Source organism: Scleropages formosus, chromosome 11 (genome assembly GCF_900964775.1).
Source record: "Scleropages formosus chromosome 11, fSclFor1.1, whole genome shotgun sequence".
In the NCBI taxonomy this organism is placed as follows: Eukaryota; Metazoa; Chordata; class Actinopteri; order Osteoglossiformes; family Osteoglossidae; genus Scleropages; species Scleropages formosus.
In genome coordinates, this window is record NC_041816.1 from 17,584,032 (window position 1) to 17,602,452 (window position 18,421).

At 43.6% G+C, this 18,421-nt stretch overlaps 1 protein-coding gene across 1 annotated transcript in view; it reads right to left on the reverse strand.

The window, feature by feature from the left end:
- Positions 1 to 1,874: 1,874 nt before the first annotated feature.
- The window catches only part of elp4 (elongator acetyltransferase complex subunit 4), a 67,930-nt gene continuing 51,383 nt past the window's right edge, over positions 1,875 to 18,421 (reverse strand). Inside the window, exon 10 of the mRNA XM_018763138.2 lies at positions 1,875 to 2,639. Within this exon, the coding sequence (XP_018618654.1) occupies positions 2,508 to 2,639 (132 nt within the window). The 3' untranslated portion in view covers positions 1,875 to 2,507. The remainder of the gene's footprint in view (positions 2,640 to 18,421) is intronic.

Here is an 18,421-nt window from a genome sequence, read left to right on the forward strand (position 1 = left end):
ACAGAATTACTAAAGGACACTTTCAACCCACATTGTCCGCTTCCAAACTGTTATCCACGGTAGGGTATCTGTAATATGTTGGGAGCAAATTGCTCAACATCAACAGCCAAGAAATGTGAAGCCGTTTTAGGTGACCAGGTACATTCTGCGTAAACACTGTTTCCTCACAGCATTACCATATTTCAACAGGATAATGGTCCCAAACTCACTGCTAAATGGATTCAAGACTGGCATCATGGACACCAGGAAGTTGGCAAACCATGGTCGAAATAGTCATCGGACCTAAACGTCATTGAACTTTACAGGAAGTTCTAGAATGCAGAGTATAGAGCAGATCACCTTCTTCATCATCCATCTAGATCTGGTGGTCCAATACTCTTCAACACACAGTTTGGGACATGCCTGACAACAAAACAAACACTGAAGTTTTTCTGAGGGCAAACAATGGCCAAAATCCTTACTACTTGATATTTGTCTGACAAATGTCATGCCAGCTATAATCATATACAGTATTATTCACTATTTGCTTTACTTTGTCTACCCTTGTATTTGAATTTGTGAGCAGAGAAATGAGTTCAGCCAAGACGATCCAAACCTCAACATGGGACAACCACACTGACCATACTGACCTGAAAATATCGGAATCTTTCTCCTTCACCGCAAAGGGGAACGCGTGTGGTGTCAGACCTGTGCTGCCAAGGCCAAGAGCTGCACCTTATCTCCATGTTTGCATGAAGACAGCGCTCGCATCCCATTGTTCCCGTACATGTCTACACACCCCGGCATTATCTGCTTGACAGCTATGCTATCTGCCTGTGCATTCCTGGCCCATCCCATCTGTCAATGCACTCCAAGGGCACTTACCTGTGTTGACCACATAAGATATCTCAAAGGCCCAGGTCACAGGCATTACTGACAACCAACATGCTCTTCTGCATTGAAGCTCAGAGCTTAGAAACACAGAGCAACACTTGGTCTCCAAAGAGTGGCAGCTGGAGACATGAGAGGAGAGAGACATCCCCCTTATTTAGTGTGCTCCACGGCACACAAAGAGATGCAAAAAGGTCTGTGGAAGTTGGTCAAGCGTGAACCCATGTAAGGTCTGACTCCGACACACTACATTTTCTCTGTGAAGATCTGAATTGTTTGATGTACATGTTAAAAAAAAAAAAAAAAAAGACTGGATGTTCAAAAAACTTTGAAACTCTGCATTTCTCACTTTTAAAGATTAGCCTATACTGCTCCTTATTTACACATAGAGTGTTGGACACAATGAAGTTCCTTGAAAATGAAGTATGAAATAAAAATGTGACTTTCTGGGCTCTTTGCTACTGTAAACTGAATGAGTAAACACATATGTATAATTTGCTGAATTTGATAGCCCAATCTTTACAGTCACTCAGCCATGAGTCTCATATCCTGTTAAACACTGTTGAATCAGGAACACACATGAATACCTGCCCAAATAAGCACATGGGCATATTTTTGCACAATACCTGCTCTTACTGGTTCGACATACTGATTTTCAGGTATAGCGACCGCTTAACATAAAACGTCAGTCAAAGGCTTTCTGTGACAACACCTTCTACACGGGAAGTAGGAAGAGCAGATCGGTGCAGGTTCCGTCATTGTTTCATATTTTGGGCAGTGCCCCAGCACAGATGAACTACAGAATAGGCAGCGGAGATTGGACTTCAGCTTCAGAGGCTGCCAATCACACAGTGGCCCGTGGCTCTATAACAAGCCTCCCTCCTCAGCCTGTCGGTATCACACCTGATACCAGCCACACGTTCCTGTCACACAGTTGGCCATGTGCTTCAGGTTCAGTAAAGGCATTCACAAAAATCACACACACAGATCTGTGAGGCATGAAAGGTGTTTTTCGTTTAATTTTTATTAACTATCAAATTCTGAAAACATAAATATTAATAAACAGGTACTGAATGGCACATGTCTTCACAACACAAAAATGCTGGCTGACTTCATCAGAAACTAAAACAATGAGTAGGAATTAATGGTGCGCTGTGACCTTCAACATTAGATCTAGGGACTCTCCCATGTCCTTTCCAATGACAAATCCAATATAACACCCAACATACAAAAATCCAAAGAAAAACTACCCTAAAAAAGTTTTTCGAAAAAAAAAAAAAAAAAAAAACTCCAAGAAACCCAACCTCTCCAAAAGAAAAACTGTGCCTAGGACCACTTGTGAATAAGAAAATGTGACATTTGCAAGCCTTCTGAAGTCCCAAGAATATTATGGGATGTCGCAGGTTCACAGGGGTTTCGTGAGACACTCTCTGTGGATGGACGCTAGGGCAGTGGGAGTGGGCCATGTCTGTTTTTAGATGAAAATACCCCCTGCATACTTATTCTTGAAGACAAAAACAGGGCGAGGACGACAGCGATGGTGAGGGGGGTTGTGGGTGTGGGGGGTGGGGCTAGGCGTGCGGCCCTAATTAGAATGTCACGCAGATTTGCAAGTGAAACGGTTAAAGAGGCAGGCACTAGAAGTCCAGGTGCTTCCTGCCCGCGGCCGTGCCGCCACAGGCTGGACTCAGCAGCCTGGCGGATTCTGCCAGATCCGGTTTGCTCAAACGGCTCACTGTGTCTGACAAGTCTGGAGGCAAGTGCAGTCTCTGCGAAGACAGAGGGTAGAGAGAGAGATAGAGGGGAGAGGGAGACAGAGAGAAAGAGAGGGAGGTATAGAAGGATGAGAAGAGAGACAAATTGTCACAATTTTTGCTTTGAAGGAGCACTTAAATATGACAGGACACAATTATGCTCAGCACAGTAGCCGGCTGCAGATGTGCAACCACTCTGGCTACAGTAATTCTCCCACTCGTTTTCCCACTCCTTTCCACCGAGCTCTGGTACGAGTTTACTTCTCAACAAAGCAAATGACAAACGGCTGCTATATTGGTCCCGCAGCTGTGTCCATGATATTAAACAAAGACTACACTGGCGGAGCTTCCAACTAAGGGGGAACGGAAAATGCTGCACGTTAACTAAGTGTTGTACTCAGGAAAAAGAATAATTTTAATGTAAATGACCATGACAATTTATTTTACAGAATCCTTAAATACAATAACAGTCATTAATGATACTATTTCTGTTGTTGTTTTACAAAGCAATCCTACTAGAATGAGGTTTTGATTTATGATAAATATTTTTTTAACATGTACTCCAGACACAAATGATTGAACAATTTTTTTATCATCTAATTAGGAAATTGTAAAGAATAAAAATCAAACAAACATGTAAAAAAGGACTGCCTTTCTGTGCAATACATCACAAGCTATGAGTAGACCCAGGTGCAGTACGGAAAAAATGGTGTTAAATATGTTATTACACACACTGTCATAGGTGTAGAAAACCTATCAGTATGTTGCTAAACCTTAAATTACATTTGCACTCTGATGCCTAGACAGTGTTCTACTGGACTAATACCAGAGTCATTAACATCAAGAGGTTTACCATGATAAGTTGCTGCACACCAGCGCTAATCTCCACAGAGCTGGCCAGTGCCAACACTTCCAACAAAAGAACATTTAATAAGTGCCCTCCACATAAATCCGTCGAAGGTAATGTACAAAGCGCTAAAAGGGGTTAAGAAGGTTTCTTTCTGAGTGGGGATCAGGTTTGTGGCCCTTGGCACTTGAGAATACAATGTACTGGGGGCTTCTCCTTCCTGGGGTTTATGCTGGACCCTTTAATTTGAAGCAGGAGACTCTGAATAAAGTTGGACCCTTCAGCCACCACCCCTCCCCTCCAGTCACACGTAGATACTTATCTAGCTCCTAACAAAGGTGCCTGCTGGCCTCCATTGTATGTTTACATGGACGCAAGTGAACAGAGTGGCTACAAGTGGGCCTGGAGGAGCAGCCTTCGAGCGTCGGGCTCATTCCGTAGGCCTCCGGCTCATGGCTCCGCTGAGGGCTGCAGGCTTACTGGCAGGAAGTGTACCGCCTCACCTGCAACTTGACGGCCATTGTTTGTGTAGCACTTTTCAGTGGCCTGTCAGGGTGGATTAGCATACTGGCTCACTGATTAAGAAAGAAAGCTAAAAGGAGTGAAGAGACTCTTAAACTGACCTTGATAAATGAAAGGTAAATGACCTCAGACAAAACAACAGGAAGAAACTACTGAAAACCCCATCTGACCAATGCTGTGAGGGTGAACGTGTGAGCGCTGGAATGGTATCACCTCAAATTCTAGTAAGCCCACCGACAAGCAAATTATTACAGCACAACACAAAATTAAAATACATTTGGATGAACTGGCTGCCTTGAAGTACTTGAAGTATATAAATGTTATTCAAGATGAATATGTGACAAGGTTAATGAGCCAGCAGGTGGCACGGTAGTTAGATTAACCACCTTGCACTCAGAAGAGCCGGGTTAAAATCCCACCTCTTGCTTTAGTACCTTTGAGCAAGGTACTTACCCTTGAACCGATACAGTAAAAATTGCCCAATTGTTTAAATGGATAAACAGTTCTAAGCAGCTTAACACAAAGCTGCTATGGAGAACAGCATGAGTAAATGAATAAGTAATAATTGTTATGATTCCCATAACTTTAGCATGCATGGTTCCAACCAATATGTGGTATCTAAAGAGTGGCTCTGGCCACACCTGAAGTGCTTTCCTGTCTTTTGCCTGTTTTGGGGGGGGCATTTCTTCCCAAGTTTCCCATACAGCTCATAGGCCTGATGGGCTGGATGGAGCAGCCTCAGTTTGTACCCACACAAAAGCGCCTCTTGCGCCTACGGAAACCATTATGCACAGGTGGCTGCCAGCTTCCCCCACTCCTTAGCAGAACCGATCAGCCTTTCATGTCTCCCAGTCACTCAGGTGTAATTAAAAAAAAACAATGCATTGATCAAGAGTTGAGTTGACTCAGATCTGTGCACTGTAGCGTGATTTTAGCTGCATAGAAGAATCAATATCATAAAAGTAAATCCACAGTGAGAAAAATCACAAGGGTGCCAAGGCAGTCATGGAACTATGGTGAAAGGCACAAGGCACAAACTGAGCATGCACATTTGTAAGGCAAAATGCTGTCTGAATGCAAATTTATATCTTTTCAATTTTCCTCGGGGAAAAATGACACTGATCAATAGGAGGGATTCAAAGAGAAAAGACGACACAACATTCAGCTGCATCTCTCATGAGGGATAAGACTCAGGGAAGGCCCTGAAATGTATTTCAATGAGCTTTAAAAGTGGATGTAGGCAACTGCTCCCTTTCCAGATGAGAGTTCTCTCCAGTTAGAGATCAGTCTGTCTCGTATCTCTGTATTAAATCACTGGATAGCAAAAACATGCAGCCCCACTTAATTCCACACTTACACCAGAATCAGCAGGTGATTCAAACAATACACCCCTGGATGTAGACAGAAAAAAAAAAAAAAAAACATACACTAACCTACAAGCCAGAGGACCAAACTCCCTTTACTATCTGGTAAGATGCACTGGGAGAGTAGCTGGCTGGATCCACCACTCTGTAGCAGGGGGTCAACACATTACACCTGAGATAACAGGCCTTGGTCAGCTGAGCAAAACTGTGGGACTAAAAACTGAATGTTGGAGAAGCAATACATTGCTTTAAACACCTAAAAGAATTGGCCTCTTTCTAATGAGTAGCACACTAGAAGTATGTTGTCTCTAAAATAAAGCAATTTGTATTTAGTTAAGAAGTCTGGAAATACTGCTAGTGTAGAGTCCTCTGTAGAACCCGTTCCACAAGTTGAACTAAACAAACACACTGAAATGCTATATGATAACTAAGGTAATGTAAGGGTAAGTGCCACTGAGACAAAGCTGACTCTTAGCAACCAGACGTGTGGTCAAGAAGGGTACAACCCAGATTCAAAACCACAGCGCAGGCGCTGTGCGGCACTAGCGGTACCCACTGTGCCGTTATATGATAACAGTGGTGCCAATTTATGGAAACTGAAGTCAAAGGGAGTATCAAGAAACTCCAATGAATAAACTCTCAAGCCAAAGATGGCACTTGGTTCCATGGCCTTCCATGTGTTCAAAGTGTCACCAGCTTTGAATAAAATGTCACTCAGTGATGTGCGCTGGCTCAAGCGGCCAACGCCTGGATGCCGTGGTGATGGAGGCGCATTCAAGACCTCTGGACGAAGGATGGGTGGCTGAGCAGACGCCCAGCAGATGGAGGGGAGCGATTGTGTAGAGGTGGGGGGGCTGCTCTGCATTCATGGCTCTTGAATCTCCGCCCAGAAAGACAGACAGACAGCGGCTCCGGCTTGGGGCCGTGGTCCTAGGCTTGGCAGAGGCTGAGGCTCCACTGAGTGTTGGAGGTCGGGAAGGCATTCGCTAATCACATGACTGTTTTGTTCTGCCTCCCACCTGTGGACAGCAATGATGAGGCAGAGGAAGAGGCTGAAAATGAGCATTGCAAGTCCATCTGCATACATTTCTTCCAAGTCCCTTGGTACTCCTAATTTGTGAAATGGTAAACAATCAATGTCTTTTGACAATGTCTAATCTCCAGTGATCACTGAACATGGGTGTCTGTTCATAGCACAGGAAAATCTATTGTAAGCTTGCTTCTGTATTGGAAAAAATGCCACTGCGTTTGTATGGGGGGGAAAAAAAGAAATTTTGTGCTGCTTTAAAAACCTTACAGGGTTCAACTGTTGGCACATCACTTAAACAGCACGATTTGTGGTCTAAATACAACTACTCCTCTACAGAGAGATTATGAAAAAAACCTCATTATAAAAAAAGGAATTCCATACTACATAACTGGCTGATGTAAGATTTAACTGCAAATTTAAAACATCTTTTTTCCAAAAAGAGATTTACTTCATTTAAGAGTCTTAATTTTGTTACACAAAATGGAAATAGATTATAAAACACATCAAATTAAACAAACGCAAAAAAAATACGATTAAGAATGAAATAATTTGATTTTTTTCAAATTCATTTGCATTCTAGGGCTACAGGGAAGACACTTTGTGTATTGTTCTAAAATGGAAAAGGATTAAAATGTGTCTGTAGTTAATATACTAAAAGCTCTTAAAATTCGGTGGAATCTGTATGTTCAACCTTCAATTTTGGCAGCTGCATATTAATGCTATCCTTAGGTAAACATACCTCCTGTAACTGTATGGCAGCCATGAGCAAACAAATTCATTTAAGACTCAAACACACTATAACATCAGTTATGTTAGATTTCTGGGAAGACTACAGGAATGGAAAAATTCCTACACATGGCACAAGGTAATGCATTGGGCAGCAAGATATTGTAGTTGTTGGTCTCAGATTCCATCCGAAAACCAATTTACTGGGTGTTCCGGCCCTCCTCCAATGTTCCCACTGTAAACATGTATTTCAGTGGTCATTCAGCGAACATGTCCGCACATTGGGACAACCACAATATTATGTTGTTCAACCACTGTAAGATCCAGCTGATGCTGGCCAATCTGTGGCTGAGATGGAATCAAAGCTCAAGTCTTACTAACCAAAAAACCACATTTGTGCCCCTGTATGTACAGACCTTTGTTGCAGCCTGTTTCCAGAAAACAGAGAACAAGGCAGGGCACTTCTGTTAGCAGGTTCACACAGTTTTTCTGTACTGTACAAAGAAAACAAATGACACAAACTTAGATAGCGAAAGGGGGAATAAATCGTCTACTGTACAAACTTCAGTGGATGCTTCTGGTAATTCTAGCCCATGCAGTAACAGAAGCTAGCAGAAACCTCCTCTTTTTGGTGATTACAGCATTTTGCAGAAGCACAACATGATCTCTAACTTGAAGCTACTGCCGAATCACAGCGTCTTCCACAGTGCTGTTTACCCACAAACCCCCTGGCGCTGGCGGCTAACGTTGGCCAGATGTCTGTGTGTGCACTTGTGTGTGTCTGTGTGTGTGTGTTTGTGTGCCCCTGTCCCTGCTGTCTGTGTGTTTTGAGGACACCTGGGAGGCAGGAGCAGTGTGAGGGGCGGCAATGGGGGTTGGGGGCTGGCAAGCGCTCTGGCAGTACACCGTTGAGAGGGGCAGTATGGGCCTGAAGCTGCAGCAGACTCCTGCTGTGATCCAGCTTCGTCTTGCTGTTGGTGGGCCTCAAGTGTGCCTCACCCATGTGGAGGACACAGAACTGCCTGGTGTGATCCAGGCACACCCACACTGGTGCAAGCTCATCCCTGGGGAAACCTCACTGCTTTCTCCTTAAATAAAACCCCCTGGTACTCAGGAGCCAACAGACTGGTGCACAATGGCTAAGGGGCCGCTCTGTAATGACTTCTTCAGAACTGCTAACATGGCACTAAACACCAACTATCACACTACTCAACAGTCAGTGGCTAATGTAGCACTTAACGAAAACTAGTGCCTGCTCAACAAGGGCTGAAATGTTGCTCAATGATGGTGAGCAGGCCTCTCAACAATGGTCACTAAGACAGTCAGACTACAGACCATTCCACAGTGATCGGTGGTCAAAAGACTCTTCATAATACCTTGCACAGAGAAACTGTAAAACTACTAGTCACTATTAGTAGCAATATTATGGAGTATTTAAATAGCGATATTCAATATATATTTGCCTGGCATGCCATCATTCTATTTCAGTAAATATTATTTGCGCAATCCTGACAAAGACACAACAGGCAGCACAAACACAAACACACACACACACACTCAAACCCACACAGGTGATTTCAGACAACACAACTCCAATCCCTGGTTATCAGTTATTCAACACAACACCAAAGGAAACTTTGAAGAAACACTCAAGGGAACACTTAAGAAAATTACAGAACACAATACATTCAGTTAACTATGTACAGAAACTTAATTATCCTATAGCGCAAGAAAACATGAGAGAAAAACAGCCTATCACAATAACATATCTCAACCAATTACAACCATCAATTAATGTCAATATAATACCAACTGAAACAACAGATTCATTATTATTATTATTATTATTACTGAGCTGATGCTTGTCTCGAAAGTAACTTTGGTGTTAAGATACTCAGAATTGCTTTCCCCACTTAAACAGCTAGGCAATTTTTACTAGAGCAATTCAATCACACACTCACTCAGTATCCATAACCACCCATTAATCATGAAATACAGGTACAGTTGTAAAGGCCTTAAAATACGCACCAAGTATCAAGTTACCCCTTAAAAGAGCAAGCATAATGGCTCTATCTGTTGACGAATTAAAGGAAAATGCTTATTTAGGCACAAAAACCCTTTATTCCAGAAAAGACACCCAATCAAGTTTGTTTGTTAGCTTGCTTTACTGTCTGTTCAGTGGTTTTTTTTTTTTTTTTTTTTTTTTAAGTACTAGGATGTGAAAATGGAAAGAATGTTGGCACTGGATTCAGGTTGTTTCAGCAACAAGAAACCCTATTCTGCAGCCTCTTTGTTGGAAAAGGTCACTAGCAATCTGTGTCACCTGCTTTTTTGCACTGGATTAAAGTAACCTTTGAAATAGGAAGAAACACAGAATGTATCTTCTCCATGTTGTTGGTAATTTAACTGACAGGCTAAGCAGGCCAAGTAGGATGACAAAAATCTTGCAAATATATGGCTTTGCTTCGGAGCTGCACGTAGAAACCAAGTGAAACATAAAGATGCACAGGAGTAAAACCATTTGTAGCTTCTAAATAATGACAAACAAAGCTGTCACATATATCGGAAAATGTTGCTATATTCTAGGATTTCAGTCATCTTTGGAAGCACCTCTAAATATTTCATACCTTGAGCTCTGGGATGTTGCTGCACTGCAGAGAGAAAAATAGAAGAGTAACAGGAGCAGAATATGAAACGGCAAATGTTTTCCTCCAAGATGCCTGGATGTCTCATCCAGCTTGGGGGAAGAATTCTGTTATAGTGGCACTCATTCTCCTGTCTGCTTGCAAGGCCTGGCGCTCCAGGTCTTCCTGGGTTACATGGAACAAGGGAGGAGTCTGCTCTACCGACACAGCCTGTGCTAAATATTTTAACACAATGAGGAGTTGAGGGAGGTCCACAGATGGCAAGAGGCACGGTGAAAACATGCAAAGCCTGCGATGAGAGGGAAGAAGTCAGCCAAGGATGCCTGCATCACGATGCTAAATGTAGAAGGTTCTGGTCAATATGGTGATTCTGAGCTCTGGTCTGTGGGGTGCAGCTTCATAGGCTTATATTGTCTCTGGCACTTTGTGGCTCGGTTAGCCCATAACGAACAGTTAGTTTGAGTAAGTCAAACTGCTTTACATGTTACATGCAAATTTACGTTGCTATTTGTCCCCCTACAAGTTTATGCAGCAGTACAAAACTATGATCAATTACTAAATTACAGGTAGTTGTTTCTACCTGCACAAAGCTGAGGCCAACTATGAAATTAGTTGAAATTCCCGCTAAATAGCACCAAATTTTTCAATGCAACATATGAACTTACAAGGGGAACGTATCTTACTTACCTATACAAACACTTGGCTCACTAAATCACGACGACTGTTTAGAGTCACTTATACATCCATCCACCAGTTGTTATTCACTGCCTTATCCAAGCAGGATCACAATGATCACAAACCACTCCCAGGGATCACAGAACAAAAACCTTGAATGAATTGTCAGATAATGAAATTTCTTTTTCAGAGTAAAGTTAGCAAAAACCTGAACAGCATGTCATTATGAGCAAGAAGGAAGCGCACACATACAAGTCAACAACAAACTGCACAGACCGAGCTGGGGCAGTATTTGCTGATCTGGTGCTGTGACCTGGCAAATCTAAATCTTGCCACATAGAACTGCTCAGAAAATAAGTATAGGAAAGGATAATACTGCATTAATCCCTACAGGGAAATTCACAAATAATGTACAAATCAAATTATTTTCTTTCCCACAGCACCCCACATTTTCTGTTGTTTAAGATACGTGTTTTACAACCGGGGAGAAGAACTTTCATTCATTTTAAATCTCAAAGGAAGAAAAATGTGGTTTTACGGGAGAATCTGATTTTGATAAGACTTCATAACTCTAGGATAAGCCCCTGTAAAATCATACAGAGCAAATCCTTACTCAGTTCCTATATCCTATATGAAATGTAGCCCAAAGTGTTTGGATCAGTGGTGTTCTGCCCTACAGCTGCACAAAGGCATCAACAGACAACAAACACATTACGAAGTCATCTTTGGCACACTCTGTCATGCCCCACGCTGTCAATTTTTTCAGCTGCATCCACCATCAGGCTACAAAATCTAACAGCCCACTACAAGCAAGAAGGAGAAAAGTTGTGTAACAGAGAAAGCAGACTGTCCTCATTAACTCCATTTTCCACAGTGGGACTGCCAAAACTTAACCAAGTGAGTAAATATCACTGAGCTTCGCCTTTTAAACAAACGTAAAAACACACTGGCAAACAAAGTGAAGATTCCCCAGCTGTGCCCTCTGAGCTTGTCAGACACCAGTGCACAGGCCATGTGAGGTGTCCCTTGACTGACTACAGCAAATATGTAGCCTGGAGAAGTGAACCCTGACTTAATTGGCCGTAAAATGAGCAGAAGCAAAGACTTAGCAGACTTTAGGAAGGGTGTGAAGCTGCTGTTCACAATAGTGATCCAGACTGCATGAGGTCATGGAAGAGAGGGCTGCATTATTTAGGGTGGCACAGGAGGATGAGGGTGTGGAAGCAGGGGATGCTGGGTCCGGTGTCTTGTATCTGCTCTGACTGCCACTGACAGATTTGTTAAATGTTTTCCTGCTGCATTTTGCCAGTCGCAACCACATTGAGATGAGTGAAGGGCCACCCTGGTTACCAGAGTGCAGTCATGGAGGTGTAATGAAAACAGAAATAATGTACATAGGAGAAAGGAGAATGACCAAAAAAAAAAAAAAAAGAAGTTTCACAGTATATCAGAACTGTGACACACCATATTTGGCTTCTCATTCTGATCAAACCTGTGACCAGTGAACAAACATTCAAACTCTTGTCTGAGCTAGCGCAAACATACAACACCCATTCACAGTAGGACACATTCACACTAGCGATATGCAGAGCCGGACCATAGATGCTGCAACTTCTTCTACAAGCCATCCCATACACAAATGAGGTTCACACATCATTTACATATAGGACATTTCTGCACCCAGAAGGTCACAAAGGGGTTTCTGGGTCACCTCTGAGAGGGGCTGAATGTTGGGAGTGAATCTTTAGGAAATGCTTTGGACAAGTTTTGGTTTAAACTGCTACATCTCCCAGCTAGAAGTGGCAAGAGGAGGTCACAGGGACACAGCACGTGTGAAGAGGGTAAACAACTTGGGAGGTTTCTCCTGTCAGTCCTGCTCCCCATTATCTCTGTGCAGAGCCATAAGAAACAGCCTAATGAACCAGCAGGTATTTTCAGCTGTCTAGACAACAGGAGAAAGAGAGTCTAGTGGAGGAGAGAGGGTGGGGTTTGGACAGTATAGGACCCCTTTCTGACAACCCAGAAATTGAGGGTGGCTGTAAAATCTGCTGGCCTTTTTGTTTCGGGGAAGTGGACAGCCCATGGATCATGCTGAGAGCGAGGTGAAAAGGGCTGAAGGAAGACCTGTAATCCATCACAAGGTGCTGGTCTCTCCCGAAAGAAGTCTTGCTCTAAGAGGACAGCACTCCTGAAGACAAAGCCTGCCTCAGTGCGCACTTCATGCGACTATAGTGAAAAAGTGTTGCCTATAGTTACCTCCTCACCCAGCCAGGCATTCCAGACGCTGTAAGCCATTGTCTCCAACTTAACTATCAGGGCCACACTGTTGTCAATGCACCTTCAAAGTCATTTTTCCCACATATTCATCCCCTGCATCTGCATACATGCTCCAAGTCATGGGATAGTGAGAGCGTGAGCCCCACAATCACACATTTGACACAGAACTTCAGAATGGGACCTCATGAATCAAGAACACGTTGCATATCCTGCGGTTTGCAATATTTGCATCAATATTTGTGGTCTGATAGCCTTCTTTCCAAAATGTGTTTATTCATATCCAATGAAAGGTCTGGATGAAGAAATGCTTGAAAGTCTGGGCACTCACCTTCAATATTCACCCTGATGAAATTTTTAAATTTAATATAAAGACTTTGCCATGCCAGTAGTTGTAAGACACTCTGAAAAAGAGGATGGGCTAGAGAGCTGAAATAGTAAAAGTGAAATGTAATATAATGGGGAGTCCAGCAATGCACAACACCCTTTGGTGATGCCTGTGCAGAGAGCAGATAAGATTATTTGGTGAACTCTTGCCGCATTTGAAATCCTCTTAAAACAGTTACGATTACAAGCTAGTGCCTGTTATCCAAAGCATCTTTCTAATTGGCTTTCCGCCACTCATGGTAAGTCCTACTTTAGTGTAAGGAAACACCAGTTTATGTAACAGGGCTAAACCAATGGCAGGACTCCTGCCGCTGAAACTTATAAACAACAGAATGTCATATGAAGATGAGATGCGAAGCACCAGACCTCAAACAATAATGAGGGTGATGGAGAACTCAGCTGCCTTACTTGCACAGCAAACCTTGGTGAGCCCCACAAATCCCCAAACAATTTGTTAAATATCAAAAAGAAGAGAATCATGCAGGGCCCACAGAACAATTCCCATCGTATGACTTTGTTCTACACATGGCTGATGGGCTGCCCATACACCAGCCTTCATCGGCCCCTGTTACACATAGACTCTGAAAGTCAATGAGATAGGTCAGCCTGGCTCTGCTGGCCCCTCCTAGACCTGCTCTGTACTGCAGCTTTGCCACCCCAGGCAAGCGCATATATTTATCTACAGCTAGGTGAGTTCTGCGTGGTTACAAGCACCTTTAGGGTTTACAGGGTGTCAAAGTAAATGAGCCATCACCTTAGCCACCTTGTCGAAAATTCACTTTTTTGTCATGTCCTCAGGCTGCTAAAATTCCAGGAAGTTCATCTTTACAGCCTCTTGAGAGATCTTTTTTGTGATGTTTTTTCATTACCATACATGCATGTCCTTAGTGCTAATTGTAACAGATAATTGCAGTTGTTAAAATATCAAACCGGAACCTCAAACAAATACACGCTAAACTGTAACAGCTCCGGATGCATGTGATGCATGTTAATGACTTAGTTTAAGTCATTAAATTACTTTAAGTCAATAATTACTTTATGATTTCATGGTAAAAGCTGGCAGCATAGTGTTTAGTGGTTAGATTTGCTGCCTTTGGATCCAAAGGTCGCAGATTCAATCCCCACCTCTGGATATAGCACCCTTGAGCAAGGTACACACACACACACACACACACACACACACTGTCTGAAACCGCTCATCCCAAGCAGGGTCACGGCGAACTGGAGCCTAACCCGGCAACACAGGGCACAAGGCTGAAGGGGGAGGGACACACCCAGGACGGGACGCCATTCCGCCGCAAGGCACCCCAAGCGGGACTTGAACCCCAGACCCACCAGAGAGCAGGACCTGGCTAAACCCGCTGCACCACCGCACCCCCCCCTTGAGCAAGGTACTTATCCTAAAATTGCTCCAGTAAAATTACCCAGCTGTGTAAATGGGTAAATAATTATAAACTTGTAACTGTAAAAATTGTAACCTTAACATTGTTTTCCGTTTTGGAAAAAAGTGTTAGCTAGATTACCAGAATTTTTTCTATATTCTTGGAATCATATGGGAAGAGTTTTCAGGTGGGCAGTCTGACAGAACCCACTGGTTGTGGGATTTCTCTGAGGTAGAGCAGCAGGACTAATGAATGTTCTATAATGGGAAGTGTTGATAGTACGGAGGCAGTAGTCTCCTGTCAACCAATGTTGTGCTGTGGACAAAGGGACAGGACTTATTTTGTGTGTGGTGTGATAGAAGAGAACTGAAGGTGCCTTCTAGAGGAGAGTAAAACCTGGGAGGGGTGCTGTGAGGGGAGCAGTGAGTGAGAGCTGTAGGAGGTGCTGGCTTGGAAACGTGTGGCCTATGTGAACACTTGAGCTCCTCCATTCAGGTGCTCTCTGGGAAGGTTTAGTAGTGCCAGCCTGTCCTATGAGTGTCATGCAGGCTCCTCAATCAACCCATCTGCTACAGGCACCAGTCACAAGGCCAGGAGGCTGGGAGTTTAGAGGGAAGCAACCAAACCATTCTGGAAAGAAGCAATGAGCATCAGGTGTGCTGACAGCGGAAGTCGTGTTATCTGAGCTCTTAAGTAGCGCTGTTTTCACACCCACCAGAGATACTGGCAGTGCAATGGTGCCCTGTGACGTCGAAGAACCTGAGCCACTAACAAGACAATACTGTTAATGCACTCTGTGAGAGTGGACTTCCTCATTTCACAACACGGAGTTTTAAAACTATTACGTGTTAAATGGGACTTTTACTTAGTGAGGATCACAGGAGGTCCTTCCAATATGTGATGATGAAGAGGCTTGCAAGACAGCACATGGTGACACAGACAAGCAACACGTGCAGTTCACTCAGCTCTGAACTTCTGAATAGCGAAGTCTGATGACAGCAGAAACAATCTTCACTTCAGATGAAACCCATGAGATTGACCTCTTCATGTTTTGCCCAATGTGCCCAATCAGCCTACCGGGTCATTTTGGGTTCTGTGATGAAGCTGAGGCAGGGCCTGAGGATGCACTCTAGGACAGCCTATTGACCAGGCCCCACGTCCCCAGTGCTATAAACACTTTTTCACAGCCGTGAATACCGTCAGATTTTTTTGCTGGGAAACTGTTTCTGAATCTAATAATTATCCTCTTCATCCTCTTAATTCAGACTCTGTGTTTTGCTGAGGAATGGGCTGGGAGCCAAATCGGAGTTGTCAGGGGGATTACAGTTATACGAGGCTCACCGCAGGAGGCCGGGCAGGCTGCAATTACCGAGAGGCGGCACGTTTGATTTAAAGGAAAAGTTTCAGAAACGGACTAAAATGCTGAATAATACACCATTAGCGACTCTGAGTCCGGCCCAAAAGAGCCCCCTCCATTCCTATCCCCTCATCCCCACTCTGCACACCAACGTGTTTGTTGCAAAGCCTGACACATAATAGGCATAACAACACAACTAGCAACATGTGCAATTATAAACCAAACACCTGTGGGAAGTTCCCATTTAAAATGTTCCTTCCTACCCAAAAGCAAGTCCTACAAATTCACTGAAAGGCTGGTGGCAGTGTAATCACTTCTTCGAAAAATATATCTGTATATTCTATTGTGACGGGAGCCTTGAATAAAATCTTTTCAGACGGAACCTTTTATATGACGCCCCACATTTTTGAATGAAAATGGGGGTCAACTTCTCTCCTTCTCCCCACAAAAGATTGAAAAGCACAACTGTGCGGACTTGATGGCCGCAGCAGAAGGTGATGTGATAAAAAGGGGCCGTGGGCGCGGGCCTCGCTCACATCAATGCCTTATTGTGCGCGCTGCCTGAGACAAATGGGCACTGGCTACAATTTGAGCTGTGTAATTAAATTTCACACAATATAAAGCAGCAAATGACATGTAAATTATGAATGGCGGATTCCTTACTTTCCATGACAGTGTTAAATAAGGGAGGTGTAAGTGAAATCATTAGGTTACGCCAGCCGGGGAGGGCTCTGATAGGCCATCTTGGAGCGCTGTGTGGCTAGCCCGGCACAAACGATGCACTCGGAGGCCGTTTCAAACAGTGCCGGAACAATGAGTAACCAGCCCTTAATTGTGTTTGTCCACCTAGGTATAAAATAGACATTATGGCAATATTGTCCTGCCCACCAAGATGCTGGGGCTCGTTCTAAAGGGAACTGAGATAAGTGGATGCACTTCACTACCTCCTTGTTTCCCTCACCAATTACCCCTAAATAAATAGACACAGCCTACTGGCAACAACAATGACATATAGTATGAAAAGGAAGAAAGAAAGCAGTATTTCAAAACCCTTCATATGCATATAAAAGTACTGTTGGATAATTACAGATGAGGGAAAAAGAAAAAAAAGGAAGCTGAATCGTTGACAAAGTGGTTACCGAAAATTAGAGAAAAAAAAAGAAACCAAAAAAGAAGAGAAAAATAAACAAACAGGAGAACTCAGAGACAGGTGCTGCAGCACAAGAAATCCATCTGTAATGGGTTTTAATCCATGATTCACTAAATCATTCCGACTGCAATGATGATACATTTAGACCGAGCACATATTTGCGTTTAAGCACAAACACTTCCAGATGAATTAGCAGCAGTGTGACCACAGGCTGAGGAGCAGAGCGTAAACACTCTCCTCAAACACTGGCTCTTTAGCCAGGCAAAGGCCACTGCAGGTCCACCCGTCCTCTTTTTCCTTTTTTTTTGACGACTCGGCCCTGCGCAGAATGAAACCTCCTTCAGAAAAGCGATTAAAAAGTAATATGTGGACACCGTGGGACGTCATATATGGCCCTTACCCCCCCTTAATTAGGACAAATCCCCTTTCAGCGGGTGCTGGAAAGAGAAAAGGCGAGGCCTGAGTGTTTGCGAGGAAGCTCATTAAAAATGTGGAATGCCGCTCTGCCCATGCCGGATCCTTCTGCTTGAGTAGCTCTGAGAGGCCTGCGGGATCAATGTTCCCCTCTTGTCTCAAGTAGTTGTCTTGCGCCCAGCGCCCGGGAGAAAGAAGCCACAGCCTGTTAGTCAACAGCAGCTCTGGAGGCGCAGAGTGAGGGGCACTGCGAGTGGAGGCGGCAGCTACACACCCACTGGCCGCGCCACTTACCGGGTCTCTCTGCTTTGCTCTTTGTTTGTTTGTCTCTCTACAAAATTACATCACTTCCTGGGCAAGGGTTTTGCAGCTAACCTTACTGATGTACCCAAGCCGATTTGCTGATTTGGTAAAAATCAATATGATATAGCACAATATTTAAAAAAAAAAAAAAAAAAAAAAACAAATCTGCATCATTGCAATTTGTAAAAATGAAGTGAAGAAAGTGATAAGTATATAGAGAAAATTTCCATTACATACTTTTTTTCATGGCCGTGACAGCATACAATATAATTCCAACTGAAAGTGATTATGTGTAGTGGGTATCATGAAAACGAAGGAAAAGACCATTAATAGTTAAGATAGTGGAAGGATCTACCTGAAACTGAATCTTGGAGGAATCCTCCAGATCAGGTGATGTGTGGGTGTCGTCCAATCAGAATCACAGCCCAACAGGCTTGCTGTGGTTTGGGCTGGCATAGTGGGTGTGTCCAGGGAGGGGCTCACAAACTTGGCTCTCGCACTGTGGACCGATGTGCCGTGGCCGGTTTAACGGATGCAGATGTCAAATCGGACTCATTTCTGGCCTGTCACGTCTCAGTGAAAGATACAAGTTGACAAATGAAGTAGATTGATCAAATTCCTCTACTGAGGGATAATTAGAAATCAACACAAATATGACAACCTGCATAGCTGGAGCTGGCGGGATTGGCATATGCTGCATTATCAGAATTCCTGCAACTGT